At 46.3% G+C, this 21,029-nt stretch overlaps 1 protein-coding gene across 1 annotated transcript in view; it reads left to right on the top strand.

Annotated features, from left to right (window-relative positions):
• The window catches only part of LOC148514843 (uncharacterized), a 50,512-nt gene that overhangs the window by 9,938 nt on the left and 19,545 nt on the right, over positions 1-21,029 (top strand). Inside the window, exon 2 of the mRNA XM_088480886.1 lies at positions 19,596-20,491. Coding sequence (XP_088337012.1) covers positions 19,696-20,491 — 796 coding nt within the window. The 5' untranslated portion in view covers positions 19,596-19,695. The remainder of the gene's footprint in view (positions 1-19,595; positions 20,492-21,029) is intronic.

The following is a 21,029-nucleotide window of genomic DNA, read 5'->3' as shown; positions in this document are numbered from 1 at the left end:
CTCTACTATATGTATGGTGATCAGACAACAGAAGTGCATTTCCAACTATCTTTCACCCCAGGCAGGGCCTCTCCACTCTCTCATCTATCACCCTCTACTATATGTATGGTGATCAGACAGCAGAAGTGCATTTCCAACTATCTTTCACCCCAGGCAGGGCCTCTCCACTCTCTTATCTATCACCCTCTACTATATGTATGGTGATCAGACAGCAGAAGTGCATTTCCAACTATCATTCACCCCAGGCAGGGCCTCTCCACTCTCTCATCTATCACCCTCTACTATATGTATGGTGATCAGACAGCAGAAGTGCATTTCCAACTATCTTTCACCCCAGGCAGGGCCTCTCCACTCTTTCATCTATCACCCTCTACTATTTGTATGGTGATCAGACAACAGAAGTGCATTTCCAACTATCTGTCACCCCAGGCAGGGCCTCTCCACTCTCTCATCTATCACCCTCTACTATATGTATGGTGATCAGACAGCAGAAGTGCATTTCCAACTATCTTTCACCCCAGGCAGGGCCTCTCCACTCTCTCATCTATCACCCTCTACTATATGTATGATGATCAGACAGCAGAAGTGCATTTCCAACTATCTTTCACCCCAGGCAGGGCCTCTCCACTCTCTCATCTATCACCCTCTACTATATGTATGGTGATCAGACAGCAGAAGTGCATTTCCAACTATCTTTCACCCCAGGCAGGGCCTCTCCACTCTTTCATCTATCACCCTCTACTATTTGTATGGTGATCAGACAACAGAAGTGCATTTCCAACTATCTGTCACCCCAGGCAGGGCCTCTCCACTCTCTCATCTATCACCCTCTACTATATGTATGGTGATCAGACAGCAGAAGTGCATTTCCAACTATCTTTCACCCCAGGCAGGGCCTCTCCACTCTCTCATCTATCACCCTCTACTATATGTATGATGATCAGACAGCAGAAGTGCATTTCCAACTATCTTTCACCCCAGGCAGGGCCTCTCCACTCTCTCATCTATCACCCTCTACTATATGTATGGTGATCAGACAGCAGAAGTGCATTTCCAACTATCTTTCACCACAAGCAGGGCCTCTCCACTCTCTCATCTATCACCCTCTACTATATGTATGGTGATCAGACAACAGAAGTGCATTTCCAACTATCTTTCTCCCCAGGCAGGGCCTCTCCACTCTCTCATCTATCACCCACTACTATATTTATGGTGATCAGACAGCAGAAGTGCATTTCCAACTATCTGTCACCACAGGCAGGGCCTCTCCACTCTCTCATCTATCACCCTCTACTATATGTATGGTGATCAGACAGCAGAAGTGCATTTCCAACTATCTTTCACCCCAGGCAGGGCCTCTCCACTCTCTTATCTATCACCCTCTACTATATGTATGGTGATAAGACAGCAGAAGTGCATTTCCAACTATCTTTCACCACAGGCAGGGCCTCTCCACTCTCTCATCTATCACCCTCTACTATATGTATGGTGATCAGACAGCAGAAGTGCATTTCCAACTATCTTTCACCCCAGGCAGGGCCTCTCTACTCTCTTATCTATCACCCTCTACTATATGTATGGTGATCAGACAGCAGAAGTGCATTTCCAACTATCTTTCACCCCAGGCAGGGCCTCCCCACTCTCTCATCTATCACCCTCTACTATATGTATGGTGATCAGACAGCAGAAGTGCATTTCCAACTATCTTTCACCCCAGGCAGGGCCTCCCCACTCTCTCATCTATCACCCTCTACTATATGTATGGTGATCAGACAGCAGAAGTGCATTTCCAACTATCTTTCACCCCAGGCAGGGCCTCCCCACTCTCTCATCTATCACCCTCTACTATATGTATGGTGATCAGACAGCAGAAGTGCATTTCCAACTATCTTTCACCCCAGGCAGGGCCTCTCCACTCTCTCATCTATCACCCTCTACTATATGTATGGTGATCAGACAGCAGAAGTGCATTTCCAACTATCTTTCACCCCAGGCAGGGCCTCTCCACTCTCTTATCTATCACCCTCTACTATATGTATGGTGATCAGACAGCAGAAGTGCATTTCCAACTATCTTTCACCCCAGGCAGGGCCTCCCCACTCTCTCATCTATCACCCTCTACTATATGTATGGTGTTCAGACAACAGAAGTGCATTTCCAACTATCTGTCACCACAGGCAGGTCCTCTCCACTCTCTCATCTATCACCCTCTACTATATGTATGGTGATCAGACAACAGAAGTGCATTTCCAACTATCTGTCACCACAGGCAGGGCCTCTCCACTCTCTCATCTATCACCCTCTACTATATGTATGGTGATCAGACAGCAGAAGTGCATTTCCAACTATCATTCACCCCAGGCAGGGCCTCTCCACTCTCTCATCTATCACCCTCTACTATATGTATGGTGATCAGACAGCAGAAGTGCATTTCCAACTATCTTTCACCCCAGGCAGGGCCTCTCCACTCTTTCATCTATCACCCTCTACTATTTGTATGGTGATCAGACAACAGAAGTGCATTTCCAACTATCTGTCACCCCAGGCAGGGCCTCTCCACTCTCATCTATAACCCTCTACTATATGTATGGTGATCAGACAGCAGAAGTGCATTTCCAACTATCTTTCACCCCAGGCAGGGCCTCTCTACTCTCTCATCTATCACCCTCTACTATATGTATGGTGATCAGACAGCAGAAGTGAAATGGGATTCACCTGCCTGGATTCTGTCAACCTGCTAAAGGTAGAAAAAATTGGGGATTTAACCCCCTGTTGTTCCTCAGCACACTGAATTGTCCCTGCAACAATACATGAAGACTATATGGTGATAGAAATTCAGAGATATTAGTTGCATGCATTTGCAAATCCATGGGAAACTGCTAGGCCACGTCATGGCTTCCTTGTTAATAGCAGTCCCTAACACTAAGGGGTTCACGTCCTGGGCGCAGGGCACCCCAAAAAAACATCCAGCCCACGACCCCCCCAGGGCATCACATGAAAAAAAGGAAGAAGGGTGACAGTGAAGTGTAAAGTATAGATGTGTAAGACTAATTAATAAGTCTTGAAAAAGTTAAAATATATGTGAAAAAATTTTCATGAATAAAAAACAAACATAAAAAGTGACTATGTATATTAAGTGTTGATGCCCTGAAGAGGCCCAGCCAGAGTAGCCTCAGGGGTCGTACACTCAAAAGCTTACCCCAAAGGTAATATATTTACCAATTATAAGGCCTCATGATAAAGGCACATACTTAAATGCATCCAAATTGAAAGCCAGCTTACCTGGGAGTCACCCCTGAGCAGGGCTGGTGCTAGGCTTCTAGGCACCCTAGGCAAAAATTCTGCCTGCACCCCTCCCCTCGTACACACATATATATACTGTATATGTGAAAAAATTGAATCTGTTTGAAAGCGCCTAAGTGCTAAGCAAAGTGCTGTGCATACATAAATAAATATTAATAAGCTGATTAAAATGGGTAAGGTTCTTATGTGGTAATTAAACCAGAAAGTGCATAGTGCAGTAATGATATAAATTAATTGGTAATAAATATAAATCAATGTAACCTCCTAATAAAGTGCAAGTGATGTAAAAAACTGTACTCTGACTAAAACATATACATAAAAAATACAGAGTTCATTTAAAGCAATAAAAATTATATATAGATGAAATAAATAAATAATGATGTGCAAAAATCACGTGCTATGCACAACAATCACATCTATTATACACCAATAAATTAGAGCATACACAAATAAATAAGCACTATAAAAAAGACATATCAATTAGTAAATTTCTTTTAAAAAAGGAATTCTGCGGCTTATCTGATAAAATAGTAGTAAGTTCATGAAAGGTAAGAGGAGCATCCAACGCGTTTCATCTGCCAATCAGACTTCTTCAAGGAATATTATAGTAATTCTTGAAGAAGTATATGTTTTAGTCAGAGTACAGTTTTTTACATCACTTGCACTTTATTAGGAGGTTACATTGATTTATATTTATTACCAATGAATTTATATCATTACTGCACTATGCACTTTCTGGTTTAATATTTATGATATATTATGGTTTATTGCACATGTTCCCTGAATAACTAGATGGCAGGACACCCATTGGTATTTTTAGGTTTGGGTGGCCAGTTTGATATGTTGCTTAGCAACAGTATAACACTCATTGGCCCTCATTCAGAGCCGTACGCTCTGAGCAGAGCGCACGCTCTGAATGAGGGCCGGGCTCCATTTTCATGGAGCGTCCTCCTGGACGCTCGTATAGCTGTGGGTCACCACCCACAGGCTATACGAGCGTGCTTTTTGATGGCCGCGATGGTCGAGACCATCGCGACCATCGAAATTGCGAGCCGGAGCCTGCGGTTGAGGTTTTCAACCGCAAGCTCCGGAGTGATTTTGGCTCTATCAGAGCCAAAATCACTCCCACTGACATCACTAGTGATGTCAGTGGGCCGGCTTCTGACGGGAGGCGTTCCCGTGGGAACGCCCCCGTCAGGGAGGCACGCCCACCAAAGGGGGCGTGCTGTCAATCAACATTGACAGCACGCCCCCTTTGATCGGACACAACGAGCGAATGACTTTCCTTCGCTCGTCGCGTCTGGCGCATGCGAACGACGGAGCTCCCTCCGTCGTGCGCATGCTCAGTGCATAACATCGACCCACTTGCGAGCGGACAGCCGCTCGCGAGTGGGTCTGAATCAGGCCCATTGAGCCTCAGTGTGTGCTGATAGTTTTGGTGGTGCGATACTTATGTAAGTTGCCTGATTCGTTAGCCTTAAGGAGGGTGTCCATTACCCGTCGGTGAAGAGACTGATTGATGGTGATGTCATTATCGTTCAGTCATTTATTGCACTGCGGGGTGCCCATGCTGGGCGATGTGTCATTCAGTGCGGGCACGGTCGGTCATCTGCAGACATGCTGAGCCTGACGATGTCGTCAGGTTGACCAGCATGTTTGAACGATGATAGATGTCTAAAAGATGCCTAAAAGACCAAATTTTTAAACGATGTTCAAACGATATTCAAACGATTATCGAACGATTTTATCGTTAACGTTCAGTCGTTCAATTTTGTCGTCTAGTGCATGCCCCCCTTTATAGTTTATTCAGTTACAGATCCATGATGATTGTTGTCATGGATGTGCTGTTATTCGATTGGCTACCAAGATGTATTGCCAAGTGGTACTATTATATGAGCGTGGCTACAGCGCGTGCAGACTCTTCCGGATATGTGACACGCATGCAAGCCGCTTGACCCGCAAGCTTGATTGGTTGCCTAGTTACACAGCCATATGAGTGTCTGATGTGCACGGACACTTCCGGGTTTGGTGTTTTTCCTAACGATGCAGCCTTGTGGTATCACACGTGGTGTGTCATTAGCTGCTATTGCGACAGCGCTCCTCATGCCAATGGGGAGGTGTTCTTTGTTCCTGCCCTCTCAGCTAATGGGTGTGTGCCTACATTGTTGTAGAGTGTGATGCAGTACTTCAGGTGAATTTCATTATAATTAGTGTAATTGAACTAATGCTGATCCTCCAGGCTTTATAAGTGAGCTCATGGGGTATAACCAGTATACCTTTTGTCAACATGCTGGATATTTGTCAGTGCTGATGTGTCTTCATAATGACCCTTAGGGGTCGAAACGTCGACTATATTGATGGTGGAATATCATTATTTGAATAAATCCGATTGCATCATTATTCTTTAGTGCGGTGAGTGCCCTCATTTGGCTATTTTTTTTAGCCTTCTTGAATATTTATTGGAGTACCTGTTTGGCCTTTCTCCCTAGTGGAGCACCCTGGTGAATGACTTTACTAAGGGATGTGAGTGCTGTATTTCTGAAATTCTTTATATATGTATATATATATATATATATAAGCTTCTAGTTACAAATGGCTCCTACATATATATTTTCCACAGCCTACTTACCTCTGCAGCATGCAGCCTGTGGTTCATGGATTGTGTGGAGAGTGGACATCAGGCTACAGAGCCTGTCTGGTTTGTGCCTTCAATATGGGCACAGGAGGGGCAGGGCGCATAGGGATTCTGTCACTGCAGGCGGAGCGGCAGAGTTGGCTAGCCAGTGACACAGTGACGTCACTGGCGCCGGACGGACCCAGCGGCCGCAGTTTCTTTGTGTAAGTGGGGCATTTTTTGCCTTCTCTTGGGGGTGGGGCGGGGATGTGAAAGCAGCGGGTGTACACTGGCGCCCACTGCTGGGGTAGGCAGATGTCACTGGGACTCTCAGGTTGCAGGACTTCCAGGAGAGGGAAGACCATGCCCCCTCTCCAAGGAAGCCTCAGAAGGCCGCTCATCAGGTCCCAGCGCCCTTAGGCAGCTGCCTAATGGAAGCGCCGGCCCTGCCCCTGAGAACCCTAACTAGCACTACTAGAACCAACATGCCCCCCTAATGCTGGCTCATTCATGCATCCCATAATAACAAACAGAAAATGGCAGCTGCTCAATCAATCTGGCAGTACTTGTCAGGTGCATGAAAGTCAGGGTTTATACCAAATAGAGAAAATGGGGGGTTTAACCCCCTATTGTTCCTCAGCATACTGAATTGTCCCTGCAACAATATATGAAGACTATATGGTGATAGAAATTCAGAGATATTAGTTGCATGCATTTGCAAGTCTATGGGAAACTGCTAGGCCACGTCACGGCTTCTCTGTCACTAGCAGTCCCTAACACTAAGGGGTTCATGTCCGGGGGTCAGGGCACCACAAAGAATGTCCAGCCCAGGACCCCCCCAGGGCATCACACGAAAAAAAGGAAGAAGGGTGACAGTGAAGTGTAAAGTATAGATGTGTAAAACTAATTAATAAGTGTTGAAAAAGAGTTAAAATATATGTGAAAAAATTTTCATGAATAAGAAACAAACATAACAAGTGACTATGTGTATTAAGTGTTGATGCCCTGAAGAGGCCCAGCCAGAGTAGCCTCGGGGGCCCTACGCTCAAAAGCTCACCCCAAAGGTAATATATCTACCAATTATAAGGTAAATGATAAAGGCACATACATAAATGCATCCAAATTGAGAGCCAGCTTACCTGGGAGTCACCCCTGAGAACTCCAACTAGCACTACTAGAAACAGCATGTCCTGCTAACACTGGCTCATTCAAGTGTGTATCGTCAGACTGATACCTGGTAGTGCACCTTTCTGGACACAGGGGGTCATTCAGACCCACTCGTGAGTGGCAGTACGCTCGCAAGCGGGTTGATGTTCCCCCACTGCGCATGCGCACGACGGAGGGAGCTCCGTTGTGCGCATGCACGAGACCCGGCGAGCGACAGGCTCTCCATCGCTCCGGGTCTCGCACCAAAGGGGGCGTGCTGTCGATGTTGATTGACAGCACGCCCCCTTTGGTGGGCGTGCCGGGGGCATGGCTGCCAGATGGAGGCGTTCCCATGGGAACGCCTACCGTCTGAAGCCGGCCCCACTGACATCAGTAGTGATGTCAGTGGGAGTGATTTTGGCTCTGATAGAGCCAAAATCACTCCAGGGCTTGCGGCAGCGAGACCCTACCGCAGGGTCTTGTCGCAAGCCCGATGGTCGCGATGGTCAAGACCATCGCGACCATCATCATGGACGCTCGCTATACCTGTGGGTGGTCACCCACAGCTATACGAGCGTCCAGGAGGACGCTCCATTTTCATGGAGGAGGGCCCTGATTCAGAGCGAGCGCTCTGGTCAGAGCATCCGGCTCTGAATCAGGCCCTCAGACACTTTGTTTCATTCTCCCTGCAAAGCCTGGAAAAGCTCAGGGAGCGTCAGTGGAGAGAGCACATACTATTACATCTTTGCCGGAAAGGACACGGACACATACAGAGTTTCCAGCCTGTTCAGCCAGACGGAGATTGCTTTCAGCCACATAGAAGCTTAATAGCGGCCTCCGGTGTCTCACTAAGAATCAGCCATGCCAGCGTGGTGTGCCTGGTCCCCACCTGAAATGGATCCCGGTGCACTACCAGGTATCAGTCTGACGATACACACTCAGCGTGAGTACTGGCCATATACTGTATACACAGGTGACTACGATACTCCGATTTATTTGAACTTTCCCTACTTGGCACCATTGATCTCATGACTATCTTGCTGACATACTATGGATGTATGCAGAGTCTTTTTGTGGATACTAACAAAAATTAGATCAACGAGTGGTCCTATGATATCACTACCTCCTCTCCTCTTCTGCTTATCCACGCAATATATCCGTGTTCAATGTAGATATGTTTTTTTATTCATTTATGTTTTTTTACCCATTTGCAATAAATTGCTTTGTATTAATTAGTGTGGTCACTTGACTAAACCAGTGCTCCACTACATCCGTTTATTAACCTACTATGGGCCGTATTCAATTTGAGGCGATAGTTTCACTTATCCTCGTATTCAATTTCAAAGACTTTTTGGCCGGTGCGAAAAGTCTTTGTTAAAAAACGGGGATAACTTTTCTCCATGTAACACATGTCGAAAAAAAGTGCAGAATTGGGGTTTAGGGGTGCAGGCTTAAAATAAATAGCCTGCAGCTCTGGGAGGGGGGGCGGGGGGTCCCTAAAAGTAATCTGTGTCAAAAAATTTTTTTAAAATCCTCAGGACACCCCCAAAAAATGTACTTTAGTTTTGGGGTTGAAAAAAATATATATTGGTGAACAAAGAAGTGATATTGATTTTGGGGGTCCCCAAATGTGCGGCAGGCTTTTTCTAGAATGCGGCTGGTAGCGGCAGGTGCATTTTTGAAGAATTGACAAAAATGGCTTTTGGGACTTACAAATATGCTTTCACCCATTTTCATGTACCCCAAATTTGATGGAAGTAGTTTTTGTTTTTTTTAAAGTTACGCGCTATTCTTCACCCCTTCTTCACAGGCGCATTTATGCACTTGCCGCAGCTATTAAAAAAACCTGATTACCTTCAGTAGGAAAAATCGGGGGTACGCATAGTGATTCCCCATGTCAGGACATCTTTAGGGGGGTGCCAGGATGAATTCCCGAAAACTGACAGGACTTTTTGCCACTTACCTTTCCACCGGGTCCTGATTCCGCAGCTTCTGAATTTAATACTGGGATAAGCCTCCAGTGTGGTGCGAAAAGTCCGGCATGCGAAAAGCCTGGACTTTTCGCACCTAAATGAATATGGCCCTATAGGTTTAAACGGTGCGGTCCTTGCAGTGAGTCAAATCTCTATTAATCCAAATCTGAGTCAATTAAGTGTATATTCTACAGCACATTTATTAAGGGTAAAACATATTGGCCCTCCTACTCACTAAGCAGGGTGAAGCTCCGCCATAAGCAATTAGTATATACCTAATAAATGTGGTTACTACAATGCACTCTGCATGACCAGTTTTGAGATAAATGAGAGAAATATTTCTGTACTGCTGATTATTTTCATGTAATATATTTCAGCAGGACTGTGGGCCTGATTCAGACCTGGACACTAAGACGCGATCGCATGCAGCCGCCCTATTGTTTCTAACTGCGCATGCGCGAAACAGTGACTGCGATCGGGAAATGATCACTCTCATGCATACTCCCAAGAGCGGTAGTTTGAATGACAGAAGGGGGCGTCTGTGGGTGGTGGCTGGGGCAGGTCTGTGTAAATGGGGTGTGCTTGCACTAGCACAGGCGTGGCTGGGCGTTTTTACACCAACTATAGGGCGTGCACAATTACAGTGGAGCATCATTGTACACGTCGTCTGGTTCTTCTTTTAGCTGAAGCACTCTGTGCTTGCGGTAGGGTAGGGTCTACATCAAGCACTGCGTTTGCCATCGATGGTTCTCGATGTTACCGACAGAGCCGGATTAAGGGGGGGGCATAGGGGGCGAGTACTCCCGGGCCCCCCTCTCTCAGGGGCCCCCCAGCCAGAGCAGCTTTGACTAGGCCCAGTGAAAGGTGTATACAAGTACCCTGAGATTCCAAGGGACCCCAGTCACTCTTACCCATGCCAGTCTGTGCGGGGCCCGCGCCGCTGCAGTAATAGGATGAACCCAGCAGGTAAGCCTCTTCACTGTCACTGGCATCTCCTGGCTTGCTCAATAAAGTTGTTTTTTTCCGCCGCAGTGTGCGTGACGTCATGACGTCCGTTTACTGCTTGGGTGAAGACCAGCTGAGTGAGGAGCCTGCCACCGCTGTGAGGAGGAGCAAGCAGAAGATGCAACTTAGGTAAGTGTGGGGTTATGGAGGGACACAGGGATGCAGTGGCTGTTCCTGCAGAGAGACAAGGGAGGAGGTGGCTGCTGCAAAGACACAGGGGAGTGCTTGTTTGTCGCTTATGCTCCTCCAGAAGGGAGAGATGGGGAAGATGGCTGCTGCAAAGACACAGGGAGGTGTTTGTGGCTGATGCTCCTCCAAAGACAGGAGGTGGTGGCTGCTGTTGGGAAATTGGGGGGTAGCTGTGACTTTTGCTGCCAAGACACAGGGGGGCTAAGGCTGATGCAGAGACACAGGGGGGCTAAGGCTGATGCAGAGACAAAGGCGGGCTAAGGCTGATGCAGAGACACAGGGGGGGGGCTATGGCTGTTGAACAGACAAGGGGAGGCTGTGGCTGCTGGATAGACACATGGGGGAGGGTGTCTGAGGCTATGCAGAGACACGGGGATCTGAGGTTATGTAGAAACATGGGGGATCTGAGGCTGTAGGAGAGACATGGTGGGATGAGACAGTTGAAAAGACACAGTAGGGAAGGGGCTGTCACACAATAATATTCATTAAACACTTAAAAAAAACATATTACCCCTGCTGTATGATGATGACATTGGTTATATTCCTACTTAAACAGGCATTTTCCGGGCCATGCGATTGCCTACATGAATATTGAATACCGTCTGAAGCTATCATCTGTCCAGGGAGGATCCCATTTTTTAGAGGTTCCCCGTTGCTGATGTAACAAAAGACTCAAGCCGACCGGCCTGTACCAAATGGGGAGGGATGGGGTTTGGGCATGAAAAATTAGTGTAATGGGCCCCAAGGTTTCAGTTGCCGGGCCTCGCTCCAACATAACTCTGGCTCTGCTGTCCGTGAACGATTCTGCTTTTCTCCAGCCTCCTCGCACTGCCCAAGAGGAGGTTCGGGAGTCTGCCCCCCACTGCCGGACTGCATTTAGGAGTCGTACCTGTGTTTCTGTTGCTACCTCATGGAGGTGCGGGAGGAAGAGACACACACACGACTGTCAAAGCCAGGGGGGTATCGCTTACAAGAGGGAGAGGGCCCCACTATCTTAAGTTCCCCGGGCCCCCCAAAGGCTTAATCCAGCCCTGGTTACCGATGGTATGCTGCGAAGGAAAAGGGGGCCGCATTACACCAGCTTGCGATCACTCAGCCATTGCACGCTAAGACATAGAGGGCGTCCTTAAGCCAGACAGTGCGATCACAGAATTTGCATACCCGGCCCCTTTTGGCTGCGAGCGATCACCGCTTAGCGACCGGGTCTGAATCAGGCCCTGTGTTCTAGCCATGGAGTGACAAAAACTGTCGGGATTTGTTTTTCTGTTTTTACTTATTTTTTTTGCTACATGAATAACAGTTGTCTCTCTGCCGGCTTTTGTGCTGCTGCATTGCTACATGCAGGGGCACCGAGAGGGGGGGAGCGGCTACTAATAACCCGGGCTTGCCGGAGGGGTCCGGCGGGGGCCCTGGTCCGGCAGCGCTTCCCCCCCCTCTTACATCACAGCAGCCCAGCACACACTGCTGTGTACGGGGCTGCACTGGGAGACTGCTCGCAGCTGCTAAGAATCAGCCACAGAAGTCTCCTATGCCTGTGGGGGGAGCAATCAAGCTGATCGCGCCCACTGGTTATGCGCCGGGCTGAGGAGGCTCACTGCGCCCCCCTCACCAGAGCGCAGCGCCACAAAACTTTATTTTTAAAACCTAAGAGGGTGTGACCATGCCTCCCACGATTAGGCCACGCCCCCTTTTTACAGGTGCCCGTCGCGGCTCTTAGCGGACCTGGCAACCTGCTGCAACATATTGGTACTAAATGGATACAATGATATCCCCTATAACAGTAAGTATGCAGGATAAACCATCCGACAAAATACTCCTTCAAGTATACGAGAATCTATGTAGATGTTCATCTGATATTATTTCAAAATTAGAAGGACAGTTTTTCCGGCATTATTTTCTATAACAAGGGATGTTTTGTGAATGATATATATATATATTATTAATGTGTTGAATCTAACCCCTGACAATAATCGCCTTCTACCTGTTTTAACTAAAATTGTCAGTGACCTATATTGATTTCTATGTTTGTAATTATTGGTTGTATTTAAATATTATTGGAGGTTGAAAAATATCCTCTTCCCCCTTATATTCTAAAATCTAATAAAATAAAACTTAAGTTTTAATCTATTCATACTACAGAAGTACCTCCAGCAAAGAGTCTTCTTTTCTCTTCCTTCTCCTTATTGTCAGCAGCTAAGCCGGGTACACAATAAACGATGTGTACCCAGCGATCCAATGGGCTGACATATCGGGCGGCCTGTATACGGTAGACGATCTGGTGCCCGTCTGCCCGATATGTCGGCCCCTGCCGCATCCCACTGCATGGAGTCATCAGTTGCATTATCAGGCTGAGCTGCATGTAGGGCCGACCTGATGTAGCTGATGACCCCTCGGCAGTGCGCACCGCCTGACATATTGGGGTACACACTGCACGATTTGAACAATTTGTCGCTCTGATCCATCGGAATTGGACAAATCATTCAAAATATCACTGTGTCCCCAGTTTTACTGCTTCGCTGCCCACATGGGGACAGATTCATTGGCTGATGCTCTTAAAATAGCTCTGCATTCAGGGGCTGATTCAGACCCGCTCGCAAGCACACAGCGCTTGCAAGCGGGTCGATGATCCCCCTCTGCGCATGCACCGCCTTGGGCGTGCGCATGCACGAGACCCGTCCAGCGATGGCAGCTCCGTCGCTACGGGTCGCGCTACAAGATGGGGCGGCTCTCGATGTTGTTTGACAGCTCGCCTTGTTTTGTAGGTGGGGAGGAGGGGTAGCTGCACAAATGCAGGCGTTTCCATGTGAACACCTGGCGTTTGTGGGCGGCCCTACTGACATCACTAGTGATGTCAGTAGTGGACTTCCTGCTCTATTAGAGCTGAGACCCTACCACAGGGTCTCCTCGCAAGCCCGATGGTCCCGATAATCACGACCATCACCAGGCTGCTCACAAAAGCTGTGGGTGGTCACCCACAGCTTAGCGAGTGGCCTGGCTCAATGGTGGCCCAGAGCGCATGCGCACGACGGAGCCGGCTCCGTCATGTGCATGCGCGAGAACCGGATAGCGATTGGCAAACCGTCGCTCCGGGTCTCGTACCAAAGGGGGCGTGCTGTTGATGTTGAGTGACAGCACGCCCCCTTTGGTGGGCGGGCCGGGGGGGTGGCTGTCCAAATGGAGGCGTTTCCATGTGAACGCCTCCGTTTGGGGGCGGCCCCACTGACATCACGAGTGATGTCAGTGGGAGAGATTTTGGCTCTGTTAGAGCCAAAATCTCTCTGGGGCTTGCAGCCACAAGACCCTACCACAAGGGTCTCGTCGCAAGCCCGATGGTCATGATGGTCTTGACCATCGCAACCATCTTCCTGGCTGCTCGCTATAGCTGTGGGTGGTCACCCACAGCTATGCGAGTGGCCAGGAGGCCGTTCTAAAAAAACAAAATCCGGCCCTGATTCAGAGCGAGCGCTCTGTCAGAACGTCCGGCTCTGAATCAGGCCCTTAGTCCGGTGAAAACCACCAGTTTAAGGAGGATTGCTGCAGTAATTACCAGCGCCATGTATTAAAGGGGTACCTCAGCAGATATCGGTTATAGTTCAGTTATAAATGCAGCCCCCATTTTTATGGGGATTACATGTGCCAAGCTCCAAAAAAGCTTCCTGAGCTTGGCCACCAATAGTCAACGCAATCTTCAGTCTGTAGGCTGCATTTTCACAAATGTTTATGGAGATTTAACCAAATAAAGATACCCCTCAAACATTTTATTTGGGGGGGTATGGATAGTGCTGCCATCAGAGATATACAGGGGGGTATAGTGTTATATTGCCTGGACAGACTAGGGAAACGTGTGGCTGCAACTACTGTAATACTGCCCCAGCCATTTTCACTACAATGTAGTAGGCCCTGTAAGAAAAACACTTATATAGGGACACAAACTTCCTGTCATGTTTCACTTTCATTTTAGTTTTATCTGTTCTGACAGCCATAAGGGCAGAGCCTGAGTGACATCACCATTCATAACTTCCCCTGTACACATGGGAGCTCCACAGTCATAGGGGTAAGTGTACTAAGAATAGTGTCTGATCCAGATTACAATCACGGGTGTGTTTGGGCATTTTTTACAACTCGGAAATTTACTAATGGCAAATTTAGGTGAGAAATCATAAAACTGTCCTTAAAACCAGGATGCAAACACAAATAGAAATAAATACACCATTGTCTGAACACAGCAGCAGTTTTCATAGCCAGGAATATAACTTTGGGAATTTATCAAGAATCGTGATTATAAACACAGGTGTAATTTTATCAAATTCCTAATAGAAGTTTTAAATAGACTCCCCCCTGCGCTGCGTGTGTGGCAGAAACATACACAACTCACTGTGATCCATGTATGTTTCTGTGTGTAATTACTCTCAAAAGGTTTAATTGGAAATAAAAATTTGACGTAGGATTCACCCCCACCCCAAAAGCATAACCAACTTTTGGCTCCTAGGCCAGTCCTGGTTCTAAAAATATGGGGGGGAAATGTGTAGGGTTCCCCCTATTTTATGAACCAGCACTGGGCTTTGTGAGTCAGTCCTGGTTTTAAAAAAGAGGAAATAATAGCCTGGAGTTCCCCCTGTTTTTAGAACCAGCACCGGACTCAAACCTAGCCGGGGTGTAATGCCACAGCCAGGGGACCCTATCACCGGTACTCCCCAGCCAAGGCATTACACCCAATGAAGTCATCCCAAGCCAGGGATCTCAGGGGAGGTGGAGACCCCCAATAAAGGGGTCCCCCCTCTCCTGAGCACCCCAGGCTTAGGCTGAAGTCCAGGGCTCTTTCCTGCACCCCTGGCCAGTGGGTGAATGGGTAATAGTGTAAAAAATAGATTGATACTTTTGATTTTTTTACAGTGGAACTACAGGTACCAGTGTGCCTGCCCTTTGGCACTTGTGGAACTACAAGTGTCAGCAGCCAGCTATAAAAAAACTAGTAAAATAATCACAGTACACACACACCGTTGAAAGTAAAGTTCTGCCAGATGTTTGGTCCACTTCTCCAGTAGAAATACCATGGTTATCCTAAAAACAAAGTCCAGTACTCACCTCCCTCCTCGGGTAGCTCTGTACTCTTCTCCAGTAGACTCCCCGGGACTTGGCAAATTAAAAAACCGAGTATCACGACCCCTCAGACATGTAGAGATGTACAGTATATGTTTACACATTTATCTCTGCCCCGGTAAGTGACAGAGACCGCGCGGTTTCTGTCATTAGCCAGACCCGCCAGCCAATCAGAAGCCGCTCTATGGTAAGCGCCCGCTGATTGGCTGTGATCCATGAGGCTGTTGATCGACCTTGTGGGGTACAAACAGTTTAATTCTTAGCTGTGTAAAGAGCCTGAATGTTGCTCAAACCGTGGAGCCAGTGATTGCACTCTGTGTGTGTGGTGTCCTAGTAGCTGCAGCTTCTGTATAAGTTTCACAGGCAGTTCTAATCTTTATCTATGCAAGGTGCCTATACTGTACTGTATGTAGATGCAGCCACAGACCAGTATATCAGCCATGCTGAGGACATGCTGATATAGAGATGAGTGTACCAAATCGGAGCTCCCTAGGTGAACAAAGTCTCTCTAATAGTAAGGTCATTGCCTTTAGCACTAATAGTTTCTGACATATGTGAAAAATGGGTGTAGTTATGAGATCGGCGGCCCGGCAAGGGACTTAAGATAGACCTCAAAATACTGATGCCTATCTTAATTCCAATGCCGAGGACGCCAGCCCGAATGAGGTAAGTCCGGGGTGCCCTTAGCGTTAGCCGCGGGGGTGGGGGAGTGGGTTAGGATTAGGGATTCTAGCTGGGTTAGTGTTAGGTTTGGGAAGCGGAGATTAGGGTTAGGTACCCCTAAGGGGGAAGGTTAGGGTTAGGCACCCCCGAGTAGAGGTTAGGGTTATGCACCCCCCCTGGGAGAGTTAGGTTTAGGGAGCAGTATGGGGGGGTTAGGGTTAGTCACCCCTCGGGGGAGGTTAGGGTTAGGCCCTAGGGGAGAGTTAGGGTTAGGTACACCCCTGGGAGGGTTAGGTTTAGGGAGCAGTATGGGGGGTTAGGGTTACTCACCCCCGGGGGGAGGTTAGGGTTAGGCCCTAGGGGGAGAGGCTAGGGTTAGGCACCACTAAGGGAGGGTTAGGGGGGGAGAGGGGTAGGGATAGAGTATTTACCTGCCCTGTCAGGATCTTCTCCCTTCGGGCTGTTGGCATCAGGATATGAACCAGCAGCTATTAGGGACCATACCCATTCTGTGAAAAACATACCTCTCACTACTGTGTGAGCCTGGATTAGGAGAGGATAATGACAACATCATGAAAGGCATTACCTTACCTCAGAGAGGGTGTGGCTACATCATGGAGGAGGTGTGGCCATACACCCAATGGAGCGCACTAGGCTCCTCCTTATCTCACTTCGGTGCCCTGCAATCAGCTGACGTTGCCGCATGCACCAGTGGTAGGTGTTGTGCGACACCCATTTAATAGAATGAAATTTAACTCTCAGGTGCCAGGCAGATCGGGAGTATACACTCAGAATCATGACAGTGGGATAGAACCCTCAAATCGGACTGTCCCCTCGGAAAGTGAACAGTTGGGAGGTACAGTGTGCATAAAGGGAGGAAGTCAGAGGCCGGGCCAGTCACTGTGACAGCAAATGCCTTGTGCACAAGTCACCAGTAGCATCCAAAGATGTTTTCCAGCAAGAATGAAGAGCAGAGGTTCCTGTAAGGGAGCTGTACACGGCTAGATGTGGCACTGTGCTCCCTGCTCATTGGCGGCTTTCTGTTCTGCGCACCTTGATTGTCCTGAGTCTGAATGTAAGAAAAGGAAGCTAGGGGTTGTATTCTCATGGGCGCACAGAGAAAAGATATATATGGTAAAATGTAACTTTTAATTCTCATTGGTTAAAATAATCCCATTGTTTGGGAAATATACAGTGAAATATATAGGTTAAGTAATGAAGAAAACAAATAAGTGAAAAGAAAAATATTTAAATTATAAACATAATGTGAAACAATAATAATAAAATGTAAACATACACAAAGAAAGCAAGGTCCACTGGTTAGTCTCTACTAATGCTGGATACTGCCTATTACTTTATAACAGGATAGATATATAGAAAGAGATTGAGGAAGTAAAATCTCCCAATATAGTTGAGCCTGGTATGGGCTGAAATGATCTATTGATATCTTATCCTGAATTATATGAGTACAAATATTGACACTAATTGTATCTAATCTATTAAATGAAAAACCTCCTAATTAAAGGTGTGTACACACCTACAGATATATCTGCTCAATCTGTCTGGAGGGAAGGAAAATCTGGTCCGGTTTCCAGTGTTTGGTAACAAAGTTCTATTGTTGTTTGCTCCTGTACGTTACCAGATTTTCCATCCCACCAGACGGATTGCACAGATATATCTATAGGTGTGTACGAAGTTTAAGATTAATGACCGCAGAGACATCAATCCAAGAGGAGATTTATAATATGCAGATCAGTAAGGTTAATCAAAAATAATGTTATTGGAATAGATAAATATTAAGTAGTCACAACTGTGTTTACTTAGTAATTAGTACAGGCAGTCTCTCATTTTATTCTGCCAGAACATACAATACATAAACTTGACTGCACTGGTGGTATGTCGTATTCAACAGATATATAAGATGCTTTCAATTATAAGTAATACGTATATATTTTATCTCAAGTGCTAACCGTCTCTCATTTATATTCTGTCAGAATATATAATACACACAGTTTTACTATAATTGCAGTCGGTACAATCACCTGATATGTATTGTATCTGAGACTAGATACACTGCTAGTCATATACTGACGGGTGGGAACAGAGGGCCTGATTCAGACCCGCTTGCGAGCGCTAAGTGCTCGCAACTGGGTCGATGTTTGCCCACTGGGAATGCGCACGACGGAGCGGGCTCCGTCGTGCGCATGCGCGAAACCCGGCTAGCGAAATGTGCTCCGTTGCTCCGGGTCTCGCACCAAAGGGGGCGAGCTGCCGATGGTGATTGACAGCTCACCCGTTTGGTAGGCGGGCAGGAGGGGTGGCTGGCCAAACGGAGGCGTTCCCGAAGGAACACCTGCCGTTTGGGGGCGGCCCCAGTGATGTCAGTGGGAGAGCTTCCGGCTCTATTAGAGCCGGAAGCTCTCTGGGGCTTGCAGCCACGAGACCCTACCACAAGGGTCTCGTCGCAAGCCCGATGGTCTTGACGATCGCGACCATCAACCTGGCCGCTCGCAATAGCTGTGGGTGGTCACCCCCAGCTATGCGAGCGGCCAGGAGGCTGCACAACAAAAAACCAAAAACGCCTTGATTCAGAGCGAGCGCTCGTTCAGAGCGTCCATCTCTGTATCAGGGCCAGTGTTCATTTATTACTGGAGCCAGAAATCTCTGATACAGAAATCAGTTGGTAATACTAACTGTTCATTCGTACTGTGAAAAGTCCACGTATGTGTTAATATAAGATGTTTCAATTTACTGTGGATGGATAGCATCAGATCACAACAATGTAACACTTGTTATTTAGTCATCCAATAAAGTTGTCGTTACAAAGTTTTAACGCTTCACCTATCATCATTGCGAGGGTTCACACGGCCTTATATAGCGCTAGTTATAATAGAGAGGGTGTTTGTTGTTTTGTACCCTCACCTAACATACATATTAACGCAAGACTGTTACCATTTGTTATAGGTTTATAATCACCACATTCACAGGGGTCACGTTAATGTGACAATTCCTTAAACAGCCATCTAATGGAATTTCCGTATCATGCTGTTAGCATTTCATTAGTTACTTTGTCGGTAACTTATGTAGCCTTATACAGCCTTTCTACTAACAACATAAGCATATATCACAATTATTTGGCTATATCATTCACCACTTAAGTCATCTACTATAGGTACTAGTCTCATATTCACAACATTGGATTATTGTTAGGCAGTTTTAAATATTCATCTTAATTGAGGACATTGTTAGTGGACCCGCTGAAACGCCAATGCGTGCGTTTCACTGCATAAACAGCTTTATCAAGGCTGGAGGTCCTGAGTCTGCATTGGGCATAAATTATTGGGTAAATTTTCTGCTTATAAAATTCCAGAATTTCAGCATCGGTCCTATTGATTTAACCATCTCAACCGATCACAAGTCTTTATTTAATTATAATCTACTTATTAAGAATAAATATGTTATGACTGGATATTTTTAAGTACTTTTGACCAACACTTGTTACTATTTTTCATGACTGGCACCTTCTTTTTTATCTGGCTTTAGGTAAAGGCCTAAAAAGGTAATATATGATGTAACTTATGTTTAATATCTTATATCCGTAGGTATAACAAGATAACTGTAAAAAGCCTTGGAGAACTTCCTGATAAAGATATTTTGTGAATTGAAGATCCAGCCAACAAAATCTGCATCAACAGAGAGAGTATGATGAAAGATATGGACAACATGATGAACTCCAACGTGGGGGAACCCGAGATTGAGAACATTGCTTTGCAAGATGGAGACCATAATGATCAGGATGACATTTGCACAGAAGTAGGTGTGGTTATTGATGAAACCGAGAAGAGCGACAACTTGGGAGTGGGTGAACTAGAAGGTGACCACATAACAATGGGAATGACTGAGATTGAAGATGTAATTGTGGGTAAGCCAACCGAGGAGGACACAAACATGCAAACTGGAGAGTCTGAAGATATGAATGCTCATGTAGAGGTGGGTTTGCCAGATGACTTCCAATATGATGAGCCTATGGCTGAAAACCAAAGCAGTGACCCACAATGTAATCAGCATACAAATGAGGAGTTATTGATAACTGAGATCAATGACAAGGATTTTACGTTGGACAAGGCTGTAGCCAACAATATCCATACTATAAAAAAAGAGTTAACTACTGATGGTTTGAGACAAACTGAAGCCCATGTCCACCACACTTCAAAGACGAGATTGCAGAAGACCAAGAAACCACAAAAAAATCATATTGCCAAAACCAATGGCAGCTTGGCAAATTGCAAAGCCATGATAAAGAAAAAAGTTACAGGAGCCCTGGGTAAGATCAATCCCACCAAGACAAACACGGAAGACCCTAGAGCACTGGGTAGTGTACAGTCTAAACTCAACATAATAGGCAGCACAACAAGATTTAAGGATGCAAAGACTTCACCTATATCAAAGCATCCAAGTAGACTGAGCAGGAAGACCCAGCACCGCACTCCTTTTCATGGTGAGTGACTTTCTAGTAGTGCTGTTTAAAAATATAAAGGGCACATTCTGCATATGAATATAAGGGGATGCAATAGGGAAGCCGGCTGACGTAAGCCCCGAATATAAGATGTAATAACTCCTACCCCTTATCTCTACATTTAAGCAGTTATTGCACCTTATATTTTACACTGAATAATAAAATTAAACCGTTTTGTTTGGACACTGTTGGCATGCAAAACCCAGAGTCATGTAGCCTGACGTTATTTTAGGATGTGTTCCTCATTAGACTCGTAACTTATCTTACACTGTACTCAGACCATACAAAATAAAAACAGGTGGACACGTGAAATGAATATAGGTACAAAAAGGTACTATTATAAATGGTGCGCAAAACCTGCTGCCTCCGGTATAACACAAAAAATGGAAACTCACTATATTCCAATATACAATTGTAACAAGAAGATTATTGTGTTGCCAGGTGGCGCTGGATATACAAAAAAATGGAGAGCAAAAAAGAAAAGATACTTCATCTTTTTCAAGAGATGAAAAGGTCCTCG

The sequence above is a fragment of the Taudactylus pleione genome, unplaced genomic scaffold (assembly GCF_031769625.1).
Source record: "Taudactylus pleione unplaced genomic scaffold, aTauple2 ptg000257l, whole genome shotgun sequence".
Lineage (NCBI taxonomy): Eukaryota > Metazoa > Chordata > Amphibia > Anura > Myobatrachidae > Taudactylus > Taudactylus pleione.
This window is presented reverse-complemented; position numbering and strand designations above follow the sequence as displayed.